Source organism: Mandrillus leucophaeus, unplaced genomic scaffold, assembly GCF_000951045.1.
Source record: "Mandrillus leucophaeus isolate KB7577 unplaced genomic scaffold, Mleu.le_1.0 Scaffold187, whole genome shotgun sequence".
In the NCBI taxonomy this organism is placed as follows: domain Eukaryota; kingdom Metazoa; phylum Chordata; class Mammalia; order Primates; family Cercopithecidae; genus Mandrillus; species Mandrillus leucophaeus.
Window position 1 is genome coordinate 1,892,132 of NW_012101887.1, and position 23,106 is coordinate 1,915,237.

General features: G+C 34.5%; 1 protein-coding gene across 4 annotated transcripts in view; it reads right to left on the reverse strand.

Moving 5' to 3' along the window:
* MEF2C (myocyte enhancer factor 2C) overlaps window positions 1–23,106 on the reverse strand; it is a 183,425-nt gene that overhangs the window by 74,969 nt on the left and 85,350 nt on the right. For 3 of the 4 annotated variants that reach the window (XM_011978009.1, XM_011978006.1, XM_011978007.1), the window contains 2 exons: window positions 21,595–21,790; window positions 2,428–2,631 (listed from right to left, as the gene is read on the reverse strand). In XM_011978009.1, coding sequence (XP_011833399.1) covers window positions 2,428–2,631; window positions 21,595–21,648 — 258 coding nt within the window. In that variant the 5' untranslated portion in view covers window positions 21,649–21,790. The remainder of the gene's footprint in view (window positions 1–2,427; window positions 2,632–21,594; window positions 21,791–23,106) is intronic. The other variant, XM_011978008.1, reaches the window with a different exon arrangement.

Here is a 23,106-nt window from a genome sequence, read left to right on the forward strand (position 1 = left end):
GTTTCACCGTGTTAGCCAGGATGGTCTCGATCTCCTGACCTCGTGATCCACCCGTCTAGGCCTCCCAAAGTGCTGAGATTACAGGCTTGAGCCACCGCGCCCGGCCTACAAGTATTGCTTTTTTTTTAAAAATTATAATCTTGCAAAAGCACTTTCAAATTCAATGCCTTCATTTTTGACATGAGAAAACTTCAGTCCAGAGGGGTACCCAACTAGACACACAGCACAAAAGTGCAAGACAAGGATTCAAATGAAAAACAATGACTCTTAACCCAGTGCTGTTTTTGTGGCATTTAAAGAAGTCTGACTTTCAAATATCCACCTATCAAAAAATAATAAGTTTTCATACAATTTATGAAGTGGGTTTTGTTGTTGTTGTTGTTAAAGAGACAGGGTCTTGCTCTGTCACTTAGGCTGCAGTGCAGAGGCACAATCTAGGCTCACTGCAGCCTTGACCTCTCAGGCTCAAGCCATTTTCCCCTTCAGCCCCCCAAGTAGCTGGGACCACACATGCGTGGCACCGTGCCTAAATACAAAAAATTTTTGTATTTTTTTTGTTGTTGTTGCAGAGATGGAGTTTTGCAATGTTACCCAGGCTGCTCTCAAACTCCTGAGCTCAGGCAATCTGTCCACCTAGGCCTCCCAAAGTGTTGACATTATAGGCGTGAGCCACCACACCTGGCCAATATATGAAGTTTTAAGTTGCCTTCAAGTCATATAATATATTCCTAAGAAAAACCCACAGAAGATGAATGTTCTAGGTTTTAAACTCCTTTAAGAAAGCAAATTTTAGAAGTCAACATATTTTTCAATTGGTTCATTATGGTTCTAGCATTTCACACATTAAGAACTAGCACAGTTCCAGTCTAATGATAAATTCCAACTCAAATTCTTTTGTTACCCTGACTTTTGTTATAATGGTTTTAGCAATGAGATGGGAGTTTTGAGTAAATAGGTGTTTTGTTTTTTGAATTTATTTTACATATGTATTAGTGCACACACAAGCAACGTTCACCTTCATATTTTTGTACTTTCACATTTATATGCAAATAAAAAACTAACTAAAATGCATAGGTAAATTTTATCAGTGATCTTAAATTTCAAGATCAAGGCAAGCACACAATTCAAATTATCAATGAAAAACTAAAATAATGCCTAGTATTTTAAGCACATATCACACTAGATCTATTTATCATTCACTTTTGTTTCTCTGAAATTATTTCCTTGGCCTTGTTAGGCAAAAATAAAATATAACAATCAGCTCAATACTTTTGAAAAACTTTCAAATAAAAACAAATGAGAATTAGTCTTAGACAACTGTAACAGGTAAAAGGGAAATGGATGTGGGAGGCATATTCATTTGATAAGGATTAGTACTACATTTTTTCACAATATGGAACCAGTCTAAGCAATGGCAAGAATGACGTGTACTCTGGCAAACTGACTCTTGAGTACATACTTTTGAAACACTTATTAATTTTCTTTTCATTCTGAGAAAGCAGGCACAATCTAGAGAAGCCAGAGTAGATAAAAAGGCAAAGAAAATAGGCAGATGGGAACCATCCTTACTATACCTCTTCCTTCTTGGTTTCATAGTCTTAGTCATTGCTCTTGAAGGGCACTACAAAGTATTTAAATAGGATAGATGCTGAAAATCTTTAAAAAGTTCCAGCCAAAACTGTATGGTATGTTACTTATGCTAACACGTCTAAAACATTTTTTACTTTCGACATCATGCTCATTTATTTTTGGCACAATAAAACAATTTTTTAAATCTGAGATTCATTAAACACTGAGGTAACATTTAGAAATTCATTTTCATCTGATTTCTGATTCTGTGTATATTAACAGTTTTCATTGATATATAAAAGATATAATTTTTAGGAAAAAACATTTCTAGGAGAATAATTGCCTTCACTCTTCCACCAAGAAAGCATTCAGAATAATGAATTACAAAGAAGAGCCATAAATCGAAAAACTGAAAGTGTAAGGTTGGGGTGAGTTCATTTTTATATACACTTTTTCTTTGATGATGCTGGGAAACTATTATATACCTAAAAGAAATGATCAGAAGTCTCTAAAAAATGGATGAGCTATTCCCTGGCAAGAGTTTCCAACCATGGTGTCCTGATATGCAGCCGTGGACAATGACCACTTGCAAAAGATGAAGCAAATAGTTTGACACTGGTACTTGATTTCTAGCAAAGACCAGATCTACAAGGTCTCTATCATCATATCACTCTAACTTTTGAGGGGAAGAGAAAAGGTGGAGTAAGAATTGGGATCGATAATAATCCTGGGTCTAGCTATGGGACTTTATGAACATCTTAGGAAAAAGAACATGATGTGTGTATGTGTGTGTGCCAGGGGGAGGTCCAAACACCCTGGCTTGCAGAGGCTTGGGGCTCACCACGCATGCTCTCTCACCTCCACGATGTCTGAGTTTGTCCGGCTCTCATGCGGCTCGTTGTACTCCGTGTACTTGAGAAGCACTTTGTCCATGTCGGTGCTGGCATACTGGAACAGCTTGTTGGTGCTGTTGAAGATGATCAGTGCAATCTCACAGTCACACAGCACGCTCAGCTCGTAAGCCTTCTTCATCAACCCAAATTTCCTCTTTGTAAATGTTACCTGGAAAAAAGAAAGCAGCCAAGATTAAAAAAAAAAATATTCATGCATATGTGGTTTTTTCTTTTCTTTTTTCTTTTTCTTCACAAAACAATGGTGTGTAGTTGTAAGAGCCCTTGGGCACAAACACATTTAGAAAGAAAGCAAATAAATCTAAAATTAATTTCTGCTTATCACTTGAAAATGTGTGATTTCTAGCTTGCTGCTGAATGTGAGACTGTAAATGCAAGATTTAATATAGGGTATTTTAATGAAGGTGACCAGGGAATTGGTCATGTTTCTTTGAGCAAGTTAAGATTTAAAAAAAAAAATTAATTTCAGCATGGTTAACATTTCCCAATTAATAATTAGTTTGGAGTTTGTTTTTGACTATTTGAAGAGTGGACATGACATTATGAACTTAGCATTTTAGATCTGTGTTCAAACAAGTCTTAAAATTGTCTAGTCTCATGTCATTTAATTGAAAACACTTGAAGATCACTGTGCTCTCAGACGATGTCGTATTCTGTTTTCTAGAAATCCAGCAGGGCATTGGGAAGTCTGTTAGCCATCATATGCTTAGGGTTTTGGTTTTATTCTTCTGTGTATCTTTCTTCTTCTCTCAGGTCAGAAACTGTATTGTTAATGCCACCATTTTCTTCTTTTAATCTAATCTGTTATCAAAACCCATAATTCCTTTCCTCAAAGTATTTCCCAGGTTCATAATATTTCCCAGGTGACTCTATCACTCATGTCCTTATCATTTCAACTTTGGACAGCCTAGCAGCTTCCTGTCCTAGATGATCTCCCTGCCTGGAATCATTCCTTCCTCAATTCATCTCAAACTGCAAAACCTCACTCTTCCTACTGTCTTTTTCCTGATGAGCTGTCTACAACCGCTCCCTCTCCCTGGCTTTGAAAACTTCCTACCTGTCAATCCTACCAAATGCAAAAATATATTTCACTCTTCCCAATTTCAACTCTCTTTTAATTGAACTTCAGCTTGTTGCTCCAGTCTGGATACTGCAAAGGTGTGAACAGTCTTAATTATAAACCCTTATACGGTCCACTGTTCCCCAGCAGGTATGCATTCTGTACAGTACTGTTCCTATAAAATACTCCTTACAAGAAAAGTTCAATGGCCTAATATGTTTGGAAAATGAGGCACATTGGTATGTTAAAGGCTACGAAACCTTTTAAACTTTAACTTGCTTTTCAAACCTATTGCTGACATATTGTTTCTCTGCATGTTTATTTATTTTGAGGATCACTTACTATCACTCTTCAGAACTAGGTTTTTGAGGCACATATTCTGGGAAAAGCTAATTTACTTAATTAAGCTATTGTTTTCAGAAGGAACTATTTACACTTTTTTCATACCTTCAAATCCAAACCACCTTGCAGAGGCCAGCTCATTTTATCCACCACAGATTTGTGTGTAATTCCTAATTGCATATTCCTACCCTTCATCTTTCTTTTTGTCTCCAGACACCCAATACATGTCCTCCAGTTCCACACCTGTCTAAACATCCTGGAATCTCAAATCCTCCAAAGCTCAATCTCATTATCTTCAGTCTAGAATCTGTTACCCCTTTTGGAATCCCCATCTCACCATAAACTCAGACAGCCAAACTAGAAACCTCAGAGAGAACTCCTTCTCCCACTCCCCACCCTCCCCTACAACTAAATAGATTTATGTTGACAAGGACTGTGGGCTAGCAGACAGAAAACCTGACTTCCCAGTCTCTTCATTCCTCCACATTTTATTAATTATTGTCTTACTTATCACCTTTTATTTTTCCTTAATGTTACAATTACATTTTATATTTTCAAATATACAAAATATACACAAAAATATACAAAATATATACAAAAATATACAAAATTTAAAAATATACAAAACTGTGTATATTTTCCTATGTGATTTGTTTAACCTCTCTTCCACTACAGTGCATGCCCCACAAGGGCACATGCCATTTTTATTTTGCTCACTACTTTATCCCCAATGCTTAGACCAGTAGACATGTATGGGCACATGGTAAAAATCTATGGTACAAAAAAATGATAGGGGAAACTATTATGTGAAGTCTTTAGAAAGATACAAGTTGATGTATGTTATATATGTGATAAATTTTGCCGTGAAATGTTTTTAACAACTCATATGCAAACTTTTTAAAACAATATATATATTCCTTACTTAATAATAATTATATTATCACATTGACATTGAAGGTAGTATGGTAGAAAGCAAAGAACATAGGGTTTGTATTCAGAGAACTCTGAATTTGAATGCTGCATTTGCTAGTCATGTGACATTCACTTAAAAACTTCTTTTTTGTTTGTTTTTTGAGACAGGGTCTCCCCCTGTCACCCAGGCTGGAGTGTAGTGGTACTAGTATTGCTTACTGCAGCCTCCACTTCCCAGGGTAAAATGATCCTCCTGCCTCAACCTCCCGAGTAGCTGGGACTACAGGTGTGCACCAACATGTTCTGGCTTTATCTTTATTTTCATTTATTTTTAGTAGAAACGAGGTTTCCATATGTTACTTGGGCTGGTCTCAAACTTCTGAGCTCAAGCGATCCTCCCAATTAAGCCTTTCAAAGTGCTAGGATTACAGGCATAAGCCACTGTGCCTCGCCTTACTTTAAATAAAGTTCTTTGAGTTTGATTTTTTCACATCTGTAAAACAGAGATTTATACCTACTCTTAGGGTTGTTGTGAGGATTGTATCCAATAATGTGTGTATAGTATTGAGTATAATGCTTAGAGTAGGTGCTCAATAAATATTAGTTCCCATAAATTTCTTAGTTGATTTAACTGAAAAAGAACTAGTAGAATATACTCGTCTTGGTGACTTGAAGAGTTTACCAATTATGGCTATTCGAGGATGTTATTATGATTGATAGAAAGATCAAGCTGAGCTATCGAAAGATAAAGCTATAGTGACCATCCTTTGGAAAATAAGGCATTTAGGTATTTACTAGCCCATATCAACTAGTCAGTATTTACTCAGTTACGTTATTTACGTTTCAACTTGGATAATTCTTCTTTCTTGTAATTGTCAGTGTTTCACCTTCTATTTCATCTTTATTGATTGTCTTTCTAAAGTACTTCTGATAAAATATAGCCAGTGTTTTATTTTCCTATCTGATTATCACACTACTTTAGAAAAGTTTATTCTGTTTTATTCAGATGAGTCATAACTGATATTAAGGATGGGCTGAAAACCAACTTTTTGGAATGAATAATTAAACATAATATCATTAATTACACAGAGCTGTACTGAATGTCTTTTAATTTTTTTTTTTTTTTTTTTTTTTTTTGAGACGGAGTCTCACGCTGTCGCCCAGGCTGGAGTGCAGTGGCGCGATCTTGGCTCACTGCAAGCTCCGCCTCCCGGGTTCACGCCATTCTCCTGCCTCAGCCTCCTGAGTAGCTGGGACTACAGGCGCCCGCCACCGCGCCCGGCTAATTATCCAATTTTGATATGAAACTATACCTGCATATTGGCATTTTATTTAGTGAAATAGGCTACAGAATACGTTCATTACAGAAGGCATTGACATAGACATACTTTCATATATCTAAAACCACTTTTAATCAGACTTCATGACCACAAACTGCATGTGGAATGTCTCAATACAGTATGGTTTCTGTTGTACTCAGACCTCAGGATTTTGCACGTTACAACACTCATAATCAAAGTACATTTCAGTACAGAAATATCATTAATGCCACTATTTGTGTTTACTTTTAGTGCTCCTCAATTTTTGTGTAACCAAATAGGCTGCTAGATAATGCATACTTATTTAATAATACCCGTCAAAGAAGTCAGTGCATATAGCTTCTTCTGCAATTTAAAACTGCAAACTGAAATGATGACTGTATTAAAGCATGTAAGAAAATATCTTCAAAATCTACTCTTAATTGCCCTAAATTTAATTCTGCATTACGTTCATAATCTTCATAGCATACTCAAAATGTATTTTATAATGCTTTTTCACATTGTTCATAGTTAGATAAAATTATTTTTAAGCATTAGGCTTTCTAAAGAGATCTGGAATATTACTCTTCATTTAAAATATGCCACTCAATGACAAAGATTTCAATTCTGAGCTTTTATACTTAAATAATGCATGGTGATGATTACATTTTTCTTAACTTGATAATAGTTTGTAATGGGGGACAAGTCCATATTTCTTTTTAAATAACATGTTTGGAACCTTAGGTGAGGCAGAAAGAGGTTTTCACAGTAGTTAGGTAAAGAGTCACTCTTTTCCAGGATGTACATAAGTCAACATGTTACTAAATTAAAGAGACTTAATGCGTGATATAGCATAGAAAGCAGAACTACTCTGTAAGTTTTTTATTTTATGTCTTTTCTTTATCTTTTTGCATCTTAAAATAGCCCCAAATGTGATGATGGTATGTTAAGTTTTATAGTGGCCCTGACTTTTAAATCCTAGAATAAGGACAGATATCATACATCTTATGTTGATAATGGCTCTAGAATCTATTAGGTATGAAGGAAAAACAGAAATTAGAATTTGAAATTTGAGAAAACAAACATTCATTAAATACAGCACCTTACAAACCAGTTACTAAAAATTTAAGAAAGTCTATTCACAAAAAGTGTAAAAATAATTTGGCCAAGTTTTATGAAGCATTTTCTGCATGTCAAACATTATGCTAAGCAATATTTATTGAATATTCTCTATGTCAGACATTTGTGCTAGGTACTGTGGGTTCCATTATATAAAATAATATCTCCCTTGTTCATATCAGTTCCTTGTGGCTGGAGAAAAAGTCATTTAATTCCGTAACGTTTAAAAGGAATTTTCTTTATTTGGAACAAAATGCATGACTTGGCCAACAAAGTTATATTTTCAGTCAGTCAGGTCTAATAATCTGAATTCGTATTTTTATCTAGAGTTGAGTGAATTCAGTTATTCAGTTAGAAAAATAATAATAGATGTAAATTCAGTCAAGATGAGTATGAAATGAAATCTACCTTACTGGTTATTTCTAATCTTGACTTGGTGAAAGCTGATTGTGGTATTACCCCCATCTCTCCTTTTCCACCTGGCCACTGGATGCTCCCATCATGCTGTAAGGGTTAGTTTAAATGCCAACTTCTTTCTTTGATGCTTTCCTTGTCACATTCAGATAAAACTTTCTCACTGTAGTCCTCCAGCACTTTTTACAAATCTTTATTATCAGACTTACTCCACTATTACAAAGTTGGTTGTATATGAGTTTTCCCTTCTGCCAGACTTGAATTCCCCAAAGACCCTCCCTCAGGCCTCTCACAGACTCTGACCAGTGGCCACTCAGTGAACCTTTGCTGAATGAGTGGATTATGGAATGGAAATACTCTATTTTGAAGTTTGAATGTTTCGGTATAATTTTATGTTAGAGTAGACACTTTTTTACTTGCCTTTTAAATAATTTAATCTCCCAAAAATAGGATATTTTGGACACATATACCTTTATTTTACTACAATGTTTAGCTTATTAGTGACACAAATCTTAAGATAAAGTAATTATACTATCTTGGAATTTATAATAAAGAAGGTAAATGATATCTGGAGAGAAATATACATGTAAATATGCTGTAGACCTCAAGAAAAATATACTTCAAAAAGTTCAGAGAAAAGTTTTTTCTTTTTTATCCCCTGCCTGGATGACTCATCATGAAAGATGAAAAAGTCTGAAGATAAAAATTTAATTTTACAATCACAGGATACAGAAAGAATGGGGAGGATCCATGGGTTCAGGATGACTGAGTTTGTTCAGCAAAAATGTATTGAACTTTCTGATGAGTTCAGATTTTCAAAGAATAACCATTTGGAAAAGTGATGAAATCCTCATGCACAATTTGAGACTGGATGGTAGTAATTTAGCTGATTTAAATATGGCTGATGAACTATAATTAATGAGGCCGACTTAATTGATCAATGTTAAGTTTATCAAAAAGTCTCTAGTAAAGTGCCACGGAGTTCAGTACTTTTCCCATCCCAGGAAACATTTTTGTCATTGGTTTAGATGGGGGATATAGGAAGGCAGGCTTATCAGATCTGCATGCAACGTGAATCTGGGTGCTTGAGCAAACCCAGTAGGTGATAGAGTCTATATCCATAGCGCCTTCTACAGTCTTTAGAAAGCTGGGTCACAATCAAGATGACTCAAATGGAGGTAATTTTAAAGTCCACATTCATATTTTTAAAAAAACAATTACAAAAGGTCAGGTTGGAGAAAATTATGGAATTTTGGAAAACGATCTAAAGTTTTAGTGTTCTATAGTGGTAATTAATTATCCTACTGATCTTTTTGTTTGTCAGAACCATCTTTGGTAGTGTATTCAGTTCTGAAGGTTACATTTTAAGAAGGCACTGACAAAATTTAGAGCATCTACAGGATGGTAAACAGACTGATGTAGGGTCTGAGAACAATTTTGCATTAGGAACCATTGAGAGAATCTGGAATGTATAACTCAGAAAAAATAGAATTAAAAGTGAAATGCTAAACATTTTCTAAGGTCTGAAGCATATGCCCATGTGAAGAGGCAAAATTAGTAAGCATTGTTGAAAATCATAAAGAGGTTCAAAACAAGGGAAAATCTAGTGATGAGAACTGCCTAAGAGTGGACCTAGTCTCACCAAGCAGGAAGCAGCTCATTTCTGAATATGTTCACATACAGCTGCATATCAAGGAAGGTGTAGAAGGGGTTCCTGAATTAAGCAGGAAGTTGAACTAGAGACCTTTAAAATATTTATTCTAATTTTTAGATATTCTTAATCTATGCCTAGGTATCATAGAGCTTTGAGTTAAGAGTCAATGGCAATATGGTTCACCAAGCATGCACCCTACAGAATCTCCTATGTTTTAGTTACTCAATCCCACCAATACATTATCGCCTCTAATTTCCATATTTCAAGAAATAAAATAACTTTTTTGTAGCTAGAAGAGACACAAAAGACTGTAAAGAATTAGAGTAGACAACATTAAATGATGGATGTACTGAAAATGCACAGAAAAATAATTATCCAGATTGATAAAATAGAAAATTCACATTATTAAAGAAATTTTAAAGAAGCAGGATATATGCATCATGACTGGGGCAGTGCAATGTAGAAAGAAAAACATAAAAATTGAAAATCAAGTCCCAGCTCTGCCTTTTATGAGCTGTATGCCCTTGTGTAAAATGGCTTAACTTACTCGAACCCCAGTTTCCTCACCTGGAAAGTGGAGGTAATAATAGGCATCATATAGAATTTTATGAGAGGTCAAGTAGGGGATATAATACAAGTGTAAATTAACTTGTTAACTGTGAAACACTTTACAAGGCAAGTAGTATCTTCTCTGATGCACCAGGCTTGGTCGCTCCTTGAAACATACTGTAAAAGACTGGTCTCCTAGGACCTGTCAGCTTGTGTTACCATTATTTACTTAGGTCTAGATTAGAGTGTCTCTCTTAGCTATATCCTAGCTTTTCTTGAGTACCTGGGCCATCTTTTGTTCACTGTTGTAATGTGACATCCAATAATAATACTTGGCTAAATAAATATATGTTGATAGAATGAATAGATATAGGAACAGAGGAATTATAGTGTTTTTCATAATTCAAAATGAATAGCTGAAAATAAATTTCTATAGATGCTCAGACTATGTCAACAAGAAGTTTGCTACTAAGAGAGGGCAATTTCACATACTTGTTTTATTTTTTTGTGTGTCATTTTAACTTACAGTAAAAACTTACATTTGGTAAAATTAATCAGGAGAAAAAATGGACTGGGTCAAATTTTGTGTGTGGGTTTGTTGGTGCAAGTGAAGTATATCATATTTCTTATTTTTTTTTTAGATAACAGTGTTGCTTATTTGATGATTTTTTCTAAGAAGCTCAAAGATTTTATAATAAATTATCTCCCTACATTCGACAGTATCTCTTTGAACTTATTCTTTAGCACAGTTTATCATCCCTATTTTTCAGATGAACACTGTAAACAACAACATGAATTGCTTTATCCAAGGTCCCCAAACTTGTCCTAGATGGACTAGAAAACCAACCCTCTTCACACAAAATGCATCTTTCTTTCTGTTTGTCAGTGTTCCTTCCCTCTTTTAGATAACTATGGATTTTAGGGGCTGAAGTTCAGCTCGATATCGACCCAGTCAACTGTTTATTGAGCAATGTGCAGGCACTGTCGTTTGTAATGTTACATTAACAACCATCAGAAATTCTGATAAGTACAAGCACAGTAATGTATAACATATTAATTAACGTAAGGATTGCTTTCTAGGTTAAAGTCAAAAAATAATACTAAGAACACTAAATTGAGAGCAAGTTGGTTTCTAGGTTCTGACAGTAAATCAAAGCTACTTTTGTATAGACTCTGCAGCCAACTCTGCCCTCAGACGCTCCGGCCATTCCCACTACAGCCACTGAGAACCACATGCATGCACTAGTGGGCACAAACTAGTTCTATATTTATGGATGTTTATTTTAATTTCAGAAAATGGGAAGAATTTTGGTTGGTAGTAAATACAGGTCTGCTTACAGTTAGAATAAAAAAGGTGGGCCTCTGATTTACACAGGCAATGTAAATAACAAGTTCTAAAAACAGAGAAGGAGTCCTGTATCATTTCCTACAGGGTAGGGAAATTAGTTTGACTACTGTGCAATGGAAAGGGCATTTCATAATCTTTCTCCACTCCACACGCCTGCCCCCTCCCTCATCCTCCCAGGCCCGGCCCCATTCATAAAGTCACCCCAGGAGAACTTTCCTGCCATATTAACTATGGTAGTTCTTGCACCTTACAGGAAAGAGTTCTGATAGAAAAGGACTGTTAGAAATGGCAGCTACTCACATCTATAATAATAATTGAGGCCCAATTCCAAATTGCCTCAGACATATCACGAAGGGAAGCAACAAAAATCTCATCTATGGGTCCCAAATACTTCTTTCCACCAATCAGAATATTTTTAGCCTAATCTTAATTAAACCTTATGGTCCTCAATGAATGGATAATTTTTTATTGTTTTATTTTCACTATTCTTTAACTCATAAATAGTAGTTTCTTTGTTTTAAGACGTGTTTGGGACTCGTATACCCAGCTAATTCATTTTTCAAAGGTTTGAGGTTTTATCATTTTTTTCCCTCCAAATAGAGTCATGATAAATATAACCCTCATTCTGTGAAAATATTTCAGGTCGACTCCTCCTCCTCATCCCCCCACCTAGATAATCTCTCAGTTTCCTCCCAGTTGAGGAAACAGAATGACTAATGAGTGACAGATGGACAGTTCACAGATACAATACACTCTGTAATCCAGGAGCCACAGGTCTTCCTATGTGTTTAAAGGGTTAGGGCTGGAGTCAAGAGTCTGCAACGACAATCTTTAATTGGGAAAAAGGGAAATGCCCTCCTAAATGCTCTTTCTCTACCTCCCTTGTTCCTGACAGTAAGTAATGGCACAAGTGTTCTAAAGTATTCCTCTTCAGTTTTATTTTGTTTAATTCACTCTGTCATTAGAAAGGCTTGTGAGCTTTAGGCCCGATGATTACTCTCGGTGGGAGGAAGCAGTGCCTCTGCAGACTTGTGTTCTAGACAAGCGTTCCTTTATACAATGACGGGGCCTGCCATCGTAAATGAAAGGCTCTTTAAAGGGCAGCGAGGGACTCTTTTAAGCAGACTGCTACCACGTGCTTGTAACCCTCCAGCATAACTTGCGAGGATGAGACAGCAGTGTGTTCTGCTGCAAAGGGGACTATTGTCCTCATTACCCTCAAGCAAAGTGAGCCTCGTTTCACTGAAATATAGTAGTATTTCCAAAGAATTTTCAAGCAGTAGTTCCTAAAATTCTGAACATGATAAAAGGATTAAAATAGGGGCTTAGAGTGTGGAATTTAGAACTCTACCAATCCCTCGCCCTAAGTCAACATCCCAAATCCCAAAATAAAACTCTAAATCTTATGCACTGGATGAAAAATAATAAATCACAATTAGATCTAAATTAAATAATCAAATGCACATTAATAACACGAGTGTTTATTAACAAACTCACAAGAGTTTGAGTTTTAAAATTTGTGACAGCTAAATTCTGATACATTTGTCTACATGAGGAAAAGGAAGAAGGATGACTGAAAATTATTAACTTGATCAGGATTTAAGAGATTTTACTGTGGCCCATTTTAAGGCTTCGGAATGTTTTGCCTTTTGAAAAGAGGACTAACACAGCAGGCTTCACATTTTTTATATGTGCTGCTCAGATCTGCCTGGTTCGTCAAAGGGTTGATTTTCATTCTAAATCCAATCTGCAGATGCAGTCATAAAATAAATACCTCTGTTTCTCCGTATCTCATCTACATAAGAGATATAATTTGAATCTGAGAAGAATCAAATAAACCAGATTAAAATTTTGGGGGCAAAAACATGTTTACTAGTTCAACAAAGCCAAATGTACCTAAGGGAAAGGTCAAAGGATACTTCATTCCCTGCTGAGCAAATGCTCAGGAAGCACATTTGTCTACATTTTCCTGTCATAACAGGAAGAGTGTAACTTCTTCCTTTCCACAATAGCTTAGGTTTTACCTCCTAACTCCAATATTTTCTCCCCCAGGGCCTTCCAAATCAATCCTTGCAAGACAGAAGGCTGTCTCCGTTATAGTTTCCAAACAGTTACATTTGTTGAAATGTTATTTAAATGTTAGTGATTTCTTCAGTTAAACGGTTCCAATTTAAAATTAAAAGTCAAATTTCCAAACATTTAGATTGGTTCTCTAATTCTTATTAATGGTCCAACATATTTCAAAAGAAACACAAATACACATTACATATTATGAAATTTTAATTTATTTCCTTAATGATGTCTAATTTACTTATATTTTTAAAAAATTTTTGTGAAAGCCATTATCCTCAGAAAAAATAAAAGTTTCCAAACTACCTTCAACAAGAATACATTGGGATGTAAACTTTAAAAATACTTTTACATAATAATTTTTGAAGTAGTTTCATTTTGAACTAAATGTTAAAGAAGTTTAGACTGCAGAGGACATGGCTTTTGAAACAATTAGCATCATGTCTTTTAATCTACAGTTTGGAAGAAACTTCTGGGTTTATGTAGTCTATTTATAATGTAATTATTTTTAGTGTTGGTTTCTCAGTAATACAATGTCACACAGTTGGTGCATTTGCAAAGCTAAAGGTGACTTGTAGCAGACAGAGTGGTGTGTGCATGCATTCCCAGAGGTGAAAGGGGCCATTCAGTGTCAACTTTCTACACAAAATGACATACAATAAATAAAAGCATTAGATTCTTTTAAAATTACTGTTTTAAGTAGAAATTATGTGAGATACACAAATTAGAACTGGAAACAATGAAAACCCTTGAGGCCCTCAAGTTCAAAGAAGAGTGACAGAATTCTACAAGAGACAATTCCTCTTTTCCTTGTGAAAATGTTGGCCTCTCTCAGATTTCTTACCATAGGAAAGTGAATGAATGAGATTGACGGGGGTTGGAGCAATATCTTTCTGGCAGTAAAGGAGTAGATCTAGCTGACATAAATATAAACTATCATGCACCAAATGGGATAAAGAGTAAATGTGTGGCGTGGCACACTATTGCTGTGATCCCACTACACGGTGGGGAGACTATTTGTGAATTGTTTTCAAAATGCTAAGGGATAAAATGGAAATGAATGGCCTGAGGTCACAGCTGTTAAACGTACATCTGAGCATTCTGCCTACTGCCTTTTTTTTTTTTTTTTTTTTTTTTTTTTTTTAAATTTTGAAACTCTTAGAAGTACTATTTGGGTCATTTTCCCTTCTGGTTTTCTTTTTCAACCTCTTCAGTCACCAGCAATTCCAAATCTTTGAATAAAAACTTTTCCCTTGGTAATTTTAAGATTAATAAAAGAATGATTTAACTTATATGCATGAGGAGCTTTTAAGAAGGCATCTCCAATATGCAGCACTAGACCCTACAATTCAATTCTGACGAGTATGATGTCCTAAAATATGACTATGATCTGCCCTAATTTTATTTAAATGAAATAAGTTTAGTATAATTTTTAATAAAGTGTTGGCGAGGCAGGTAGCTCCTCCCCATTAAGAAATGATACTAAGAAAAAGCAATCATCATCATCATTATTGTGAGGTATTCGCAGGCTTATTTTGGATTAAAAGATGGGAAAATCAATTTTTCGCTGATTGAACTTTTTATTCACTAGGTCTGAAAGAGACTCCAGATACTTCTTGATTAACAAATATAATTCTTCTACAGTATTTAAAGAAAAACTCGCAAGTCTGGAAATTCGGTTTGTGGAGGTGGCCAAAAAAAGTGCATTTAGCAGTGGTGACTGCATCTTCTATCTGTTCTCCAACTTATGGTTTGGAATTCACCGAAAAATTATTCTTTTGAAGCAATTAATTTGTATTTCTCAATTATCCAGTTAGTCACATTTAAAGAGTGAATGTATCTCTCTTTTAACAAATTTTCTATTAGGTTATTAGAATGTAACTCCCAAATTTAGAACTGTAATTAACTTGGTGAAAACCAGGAAAAAGTAAGGAGTAAAATATTTTGTTTTTAAAGAGTCACTTGAGGGAATCTATACATCTATTTTTTTTCAGTTTAGTGTCGCATAGACCAGATTTAGTTTAAAAACACATCAGTATGTAGAAACTGTCAGAAGCTGCATCTACACTGAACACATTTTTCCAGCCTTTTTCCTATTCATCTTATATAATTTATAATTCATATAAAGAGACTGAGACGGGGACATAAGAAGAGGGGAAGTTAGAAAATGTAACAGCTATGAACTCTGAATTCTTTTAGTCATAAGGGGATTCTCCTGTTCTATTAACAGGAGAATGTTGCTAATTGTCTTTAATTTGTGCTCCAGTTATTGCACTGATAATTACATGAAGTTTTGTTTGCTGGCAAAAACTATTAGTGTTCCAGATCTGATGAAAGAAAACTTAAGACATTTAAATATATTTCTTCCTTAACTTACTATTTTAAGCCCTGTGTTATCTGACAAATATTTAAATGTCTTTTTATAACAAGTTGCAAAAATAAATTTGGGTTTACCTCTCCCGTCCTTCAAAGTAGGAAAGCTGAAATTTTCAAATACAAACATACAAGTAAATAGGTTTAGGCTAAGCATACCTGATTTATATATATATTTCTTCCTAATATAACAGATTTCTAAATATATTGTTTGTAGAAAGAGTCATATAAGGACAAGACTCATTTAAAAACTGTTAAAGGATCCAAAATTACAGCTAGATAAGACAAATGCATTCAAGTGTTCTATACCACCAAAGGATGACTACAGTAATGTATCTTACAGTTTGAAATAGCTAGAAGGAGGATATTGGACGTTTCCAAGACAAAGAAATGGTAAATGTTTGAGACAATGGATATGCTAACTACCCTGATTTGATCACTATACAGTATATGTATTAAAACATCACTGTGTACCCTATGAATATGTACAATTATTTGTTAATTTAAAAAAATGTAAAGACAAAAGAAATGAAACAAATCCCTCCCCAAACCATCTGTGCATAAAAACAAGTTTGCTGTTGAATGTTTTAAGCCTGCATATATATGCTATTGTAAACTACAATAAAAGTGTCACAGAAAAAAAATCTAACTGTTTCAGGAGCATGATTAAAAACTGGTACCATGTGAAAGAGGGTAAGATTATGATTGCCTAACTGATGGAGGTATTTCAAGGGTAAAAAAAAAAATGCCGATTGAGAGACTGAAACTGTAGTGTTAGCATAAGCTGGAAGCTGGTAGTGATAAAAATGGTGAGGAGTAGTTAAAAATAATTTGGTCAGTAACATATATTTGAAAATAGTTCCCACAAGCATAAAATTTAGGAAACGATTTCTCCCCATCCTTTGTCATAAATCCTTCTCTGCAAACGTCCTGTGTGATCTTTCCTTCCTGTCCACAAACTATCCTCTTTGCATCAGCTCGCTCCTGCTCTGGTATCATTCTCTAGCCCCTTGTTAGCTTCTGAAGGCTCCTTTGTGTTTCTGCTCTACCTGTTCCACTTTTCCATCCATCTCCTCAATATCCTTTTAAGATAAAACCCTCATGAAATGAAGATTTAGGTAACATTCTTTGTTGTGCTACACAGCACAAGAGTTGTTTTGATAGAAATCACATTAACTATAATAGCGAATGGTTCAAAGAACCTGAGTCTTAATAGGAATAGCTAATAGGTAAATTTATTGAGCACTTATTATGTGGTGGGAACTTTACATTTATTTCTTCATTTAATTATCTTAAGGACCTAATGAGAAAGGTACTATTTTTGTTTAATCCTCACTCTAGTGATGAGGGTACTGCTGAAGCTCAGAGGGGCTAAGTAACTTGCTAGAGAGTCATATAGCTAGTAAGTGGCAGAACTGGGACAAGAACCAAGTTTGTATGTCTCTAAAAACCATGCCTCTTAGCCATTTGATTATGCTGGATGCGGTATAATGTAATTGGGAAAAGCAATGACACAAAACCATGCTCTTAGTTATTATATTACACTAGATGCATCATGACATAATTTTAAAGAGCATGATTTGTTTTGTGTTGAATATGAGAGATCTGGGCTCAGATCTTGGTCACTTCCCAGTTTTAACTGTACGATCTTGAGCCAGTTATTTAGCACTTAATAGGACCTTCAAAACTTTGCAAGATCTGGGTCCTGTCTGACATCCAATCTTTTCTCTCATCTCATTTCTCTACAGTCATACACCAGGCTCAAGTCCCACTGGTCTTCCTTCAGCTCCTCAGTCAAGCTCTTTCCTCTCTTAAGGAGATTTGCAAATACTGCTTCTGGAATGCTGTCACCTGCCTAACTCTGACTCATCTTTTAGCTCATCTTTTAGCACTTCCTCAGGCCTTTCTCCAACCCTGATGTAAATACCTTCTATTATTCTTTCATAGCACATATAAGTGAAATTTTTGTTATATATTTTCATATTTCATGTCTGTTTAATTCAATCAGGGGTCCATAAACTGTAGCCTACAAGTGAAATCCAAATGTCCTGTTTTTGTCCGTAAAGCTTTATTGGAGCACAGCCACACAGGTTCATTTACATATTGCAGACGGCTTTCAGACTACTAGGGCAGAGTTGAGTAATTGAGACAAAGACTATATGGCTCACAAGGCTAAAAATATTTACTATGTGGTCCTTTACAGAAAAGCTCGCTGACCCCCTAAAGCAGAGGATAAACTGGACGAGATTCTTGTTCACCACTGAATACTTAGTGATAGGTACGCTGCAGTCTAGTAACATTTGTTGATTTCACAAATAAATGAATTATTCAGCCATAAAATGGGACTTACTAATAAAAATTAATTGGAATTATATATATATATATAGTTCTTGGCATATAATTGGTAATTACTTTTATTAGGTTGTCTGAAAATTTCTGTAAGATAAATGAACAATTCATAATGTTATTTTTACATACTTGCTTAAGAAATTCATGATATTTAAGCTTGAAACTAAAAATAGTTTTTGTAAACTTGGAAATGCCAAAAATTTTTTAAATAAAAAAAGGCTGTCAATTTTTATTCTCACCTAAACTATTTTATGTATTGATGTTTCTGAATTTGAGCTGTTCCCTACTTCCATTATGAAAGACGGCTAAAGTAAAGGTAAAATTCAATTTAAACAGCCATTCTATTTCACAACAGTTTTATTTCTTAATGATATACAACTTATCACGTCAGTGCTGTAATATTTCATTTCACACTTGAAATCAGTATTTCTTTTTCTGGAAAAAACATACCTTGTTCTGTGTATAGCTAAATAAACAAGTGCAATGGCAGAGCAGTCTTTGACAGCTTTTAAGAAAAGATGACAGTGAGCCATTGAGTGAGGTTCTACTGGACAGTCTACAGTGGGGCAGCTTCAAAGAGGGCAAAGCAGCTAACATTTTTCTTTGCAACATGTGAATACACAGTTGAAAGCAAGCCCAGGTTAGGGATGCCGCTACACATGTTGCAAAGAAAAATGATATGCTGTTTTGGATTTGCTGGTTTTGTTTATTAGAAGTGCCCTACATATTTTAGGCTCTTTCCCAAACGACTCTTAAAACCGCTCTGATAGTAGGTGAGAGGTGCACAAGACAAGCATTTATATGTAAGATGTCTGAAATTGTCAATAGCCTCTAAAATAATCACTGAAATATATATTAAAACATGGCAGATTTCAATTTTACTAATTCTGTTTAAAAGCATTGAACTTACAGGCCTACTGTATCTAAAGACTGGAGAAAAGAATAAATATATCCTAAATTCTAAAGAATAAAATCAAGAGATCTGTCTTCAGAATTTAAAAAAATGGTAAGTCAAACTAAGCTGAATTTGAATAAGTTTTCTTCTTCTAAAGTTATTATGACTTCTAACCTGGATGAGAGTAACAGTCACTGTAGCTGCAACTGTATATAAATAAAGATATTCAATTATTAGCTCAAAAGTAGGATATTAAAAATCTTTTTTTCTTTTTGTTTTTTTGAGACAGGGTCTCACTCTGTTGCCCACGTTGAAGTGGAGTAACATGATCACGGCTCACTGCAGTTTTGACATCTCAGGCCCTAGTGATCCCCAAGTAGTTGGGAACACAGGTGCGTGCCACTACCACACCAATTTTTTTTTTTTTTTTTTTTTTTTTACTTTTTTAAATAAGAGATTGCATTTCCCTATGTTGCCCAGGCTGGTCTTGAACTCCTGGGCTCAAGTGATTCGCCTGTCAAAAGTGCTGGGATTACAGGCATGAACTACCATTCCTGACTTTAAAATTCTTGTATCCCTAGAATTCCTGTCATTTGTTACAACATGGGTGAAACCAACTGGAAGACATTATGTTAAGTGAAATAAGCCAGGCACAAAAGGACACATTTTGCATGGTCTCACTTGTGTGGGAGCTAATTTTTTTTTTTAATTGAACTCCCTGAGATAGAGAGTAGACTGATGGCTACCATAGGCTTGGAACGGTAGCTGGGCATGGAGCGGGGAGGGGATAAAGTGGGGATGTTTAATGGGTATAAAAATAGGTAAAATGAATAAGATCTAGAATTTGGTAGTATATAGGGTGACTACAGTTAATAAGAATTTATCATATATTTAAAAGTAATTAAAAGAATAGAATTGGAATGTTCTTAATACAAAGAAATGATAAATGCTTGAGGTAGGCACACCTCAGTTATCCTGATTTTGATCACTACACATTGTATACATGTATCAAAACATCACATGTATCCCATATTAAATACAACTATTATCTACCCATAATAATTAAAAATAGAAATTAAAAAATCTTGGATCCCTGTTTTTTAAAAATAAAGCATAATAAAAGCTCATGAATTCAACCTGCAAAAATTATCTTCTAACTTTGCAAGCAAAACAAGATACAATGAATATCATAAACCTAAAAATTATCTGATGTTGGTAATAAAGTGTAAATGCTCATTCATATGTTTTTGACTGTACTCAAAATTGGTTCTGGTCCAAATAACAAAGTCCAAACAGTGTTACATGATGTTCAATATTTCAGTCTTAATTTCAATTTCAAGCTATAGGCCAATTAAAAAATAGTGGTTTTCTATTGACACAATTATTGCTTTTTGGCTTGATCCACAGCAAGAAACGATGCGCATGAAAACACTAAAGGAATCCACCATAAATCTTAGTATTATTCACCCTTTAGCTAAACATGCAGCCAAAACTAGTTCAAGTCATGTGTACCTGAAAATATACAATAATTTAGAGGAGTATAAACTTGAAAACCTAAAAGTTTCTCTACTTTTCATGGTATACTGACTTTGATGCAATAAATAATAATTCCTATTCATTATAATTTACTCATGAAACAACATTATATTTAAAAAAATGAATCAATCAGTTCTAGTCCCATTTGTATGTCCAAGAAGACAAAAAAGGACAATAGAGGACATAAGCATCTATATTTGTGGGGAAATTACAGTCTGGTAGTTGTCCCCGGGGCTACTGTGTAGCCTTTCTTCAGTGTAACTGAGCAATAGGCAAAACATTCTTCTAGTTCAGAAACGTCTTCTCTGCAGGTTCCATGATCCATATGAGATGGTTGGGACCCTGCACTACTCTAATTTCTCCCAGGACCATTATTTAATATTTAATGTTAGACAAGCTACCCAGCTGTCCTTATATAGCCTAACTAAATCCACTCTCCCCAAGTGTGAAGAAAAATAGAGTCAAATTGCAGGCATTCATGATATACAAGTCTTTAATGCTGAACTGAGCATTTGAATGTGTAAAGTCTTCACAACAGATTAATTGTATCACACAGACATTATCACTGGCATTTCAGAAAAAAATTATAACACCATCTGCCTCTATGTTTATCAAATTCAGATTTAAAATGGTATGAATTAACTGATAGTTCTTGCCTATATGTTTTAAGTTATTAATATCTTGTGTGGGTGTTTTCTTTGTTGTTGTTGTCAGCACAATGTTAAAATGTTTGGATGTTCTTCAAAATCTCATTTACTATGAATAAAATTGAAAGCCATTTTTATACAGGATATTTATCCCATATTATAAACCTTTAAGTGAATGACCACAAAAGGTCTAGTTCCCATGAATATAAGGATATCTTTGTTTGATGATGCGTGCAATGTAGCAATGTTGTGCTGATTAACTCTTAATTATCAAACTATTCATGTCACACAAGCACACTTCCCATTTAAAATTTGTATTGAAGTAAAAAGTGAATGATCACAAATGTGTAAACTGTATTTCTGACAAATAAAGTGATTTTTTCTCCTTTATATATAAGAGATTATCAGCACTTTAACTGGCCACATTTAATTAACCCAAACTTCTCTTAATAGAGGTTTACAGATTCAAAATATTTTCTGTACCCTTAACATATGTGGAGAAAATATAATTAATAAATAATGATACAAAGAAAGTTTACTCCACTCACCTGTCTGTTACGTTCATCCATAATCCTCGTAATCTGAATCTTTTTTCTCCCCATAGTCCCCGTTTTTCTTCTCTCTCTCGTCCCTGAAATTATGTATTTTTTCCTTCCTTTTCTTTCTCTTTCCTGTTTCCTCCAAACAAATCTCCTTCTTCAGCACTTGCACAGCTCAGTTCCCAAATTCCTGCATTCGTTCCTGCTGAACAAAAAAGAAAAATTAAATACCACTCTAACAGCAAGTCAGTTTCATAAGAACTATCATATTCTAATTTTATCAAGGAAATAGGCTATATGGAGCTAAAGCAATAAAATGAATAAAAACAACTTTTTGTTAAAAGTATATGGTGTATCACAGACAGGAGCATATTGGGTAGGAATATTTTATTTTTTAATAATCTCATAAGTAATTTAACAAGTCATTTAAGTGATGCTTTTTTAAAGACTAACACTTGAAATGTATTTTTTTTGTAAAAAGTTTCCTAATCTTTTTAATGAAATTAGGTGACAATTTCACCCTTCTGTTATGAAAAATTACCTAAATCAGAGAGTTAATGAACCTTTATGTACCTGTGTATGCTAAGTAGGGCAGCTAATTCATTTCTGAAGGGAAAACAATCTCCTGTTTTGACAGCAGAGGTGATAACGTCCCTCGTTATGCAAATAGGATGGACGATTATGAAAGTGCTGTTTGATATATGTAAATGTCAACTAATTTAAATCTAAATCCTTTACTCTTACTTTAAAAAAATTATTGCTGTGAGAACACCGTAAAAATAATATGGAATATTTAATCTTAGGTTACAAGCATCTATCAGCAGTGAGATCTTTTCTTTTTGAAAGCCCTTAAACTACATCTTAGATAACAAGAATCAAAAAAGATAAGCATTGATAGAAAATAAATGGTGCAAAATTAAGATTATTCTTCAATTATACCATACTTTTTATAACAGGCCATCCATCCTCTAAATTTAAATATTTACAAACAGACATCACGTCTTTGTGGAGTAAGATACAAAACTGCAGAAGCTTCATATTACATACTGGCGATCTCTGGGTCATGAATTAAAATTAGAGAAATGATCATCAATAACATGAGATAAGTCCAAGAAACCCAGAATATTAAAAGTACGTACTTTACTTGGTTTTAAATTATATCTGAAAATACTTGAACATAATGGAAGTTAATTGCTCTGAAATGTGAAAGTTAACAAGAAAGCATTCCACAATGGTTTCTTCAAGCAACAGCTCCAATTATTCTATTTCGTCTTAGGTCAATGAATGCAACAACTTTACACACTGCTCAGAATTTCCCTGTTTATTTTAGCTGGTGTCTGACAACGGACCTGATAAATTCCCACATGCATTATGTAATGCTAAGCCAATGTCCTGGCTATTTAATAGATTATTTGGCTCCAATTCAAAGTTCTTGGAACAGGAAGGCTGTTACACATTCGGTCTGACCATTAGCTGTCTTTTGATTTCTTTAATTTAATTTCTAAATTCTTTATCACCTTG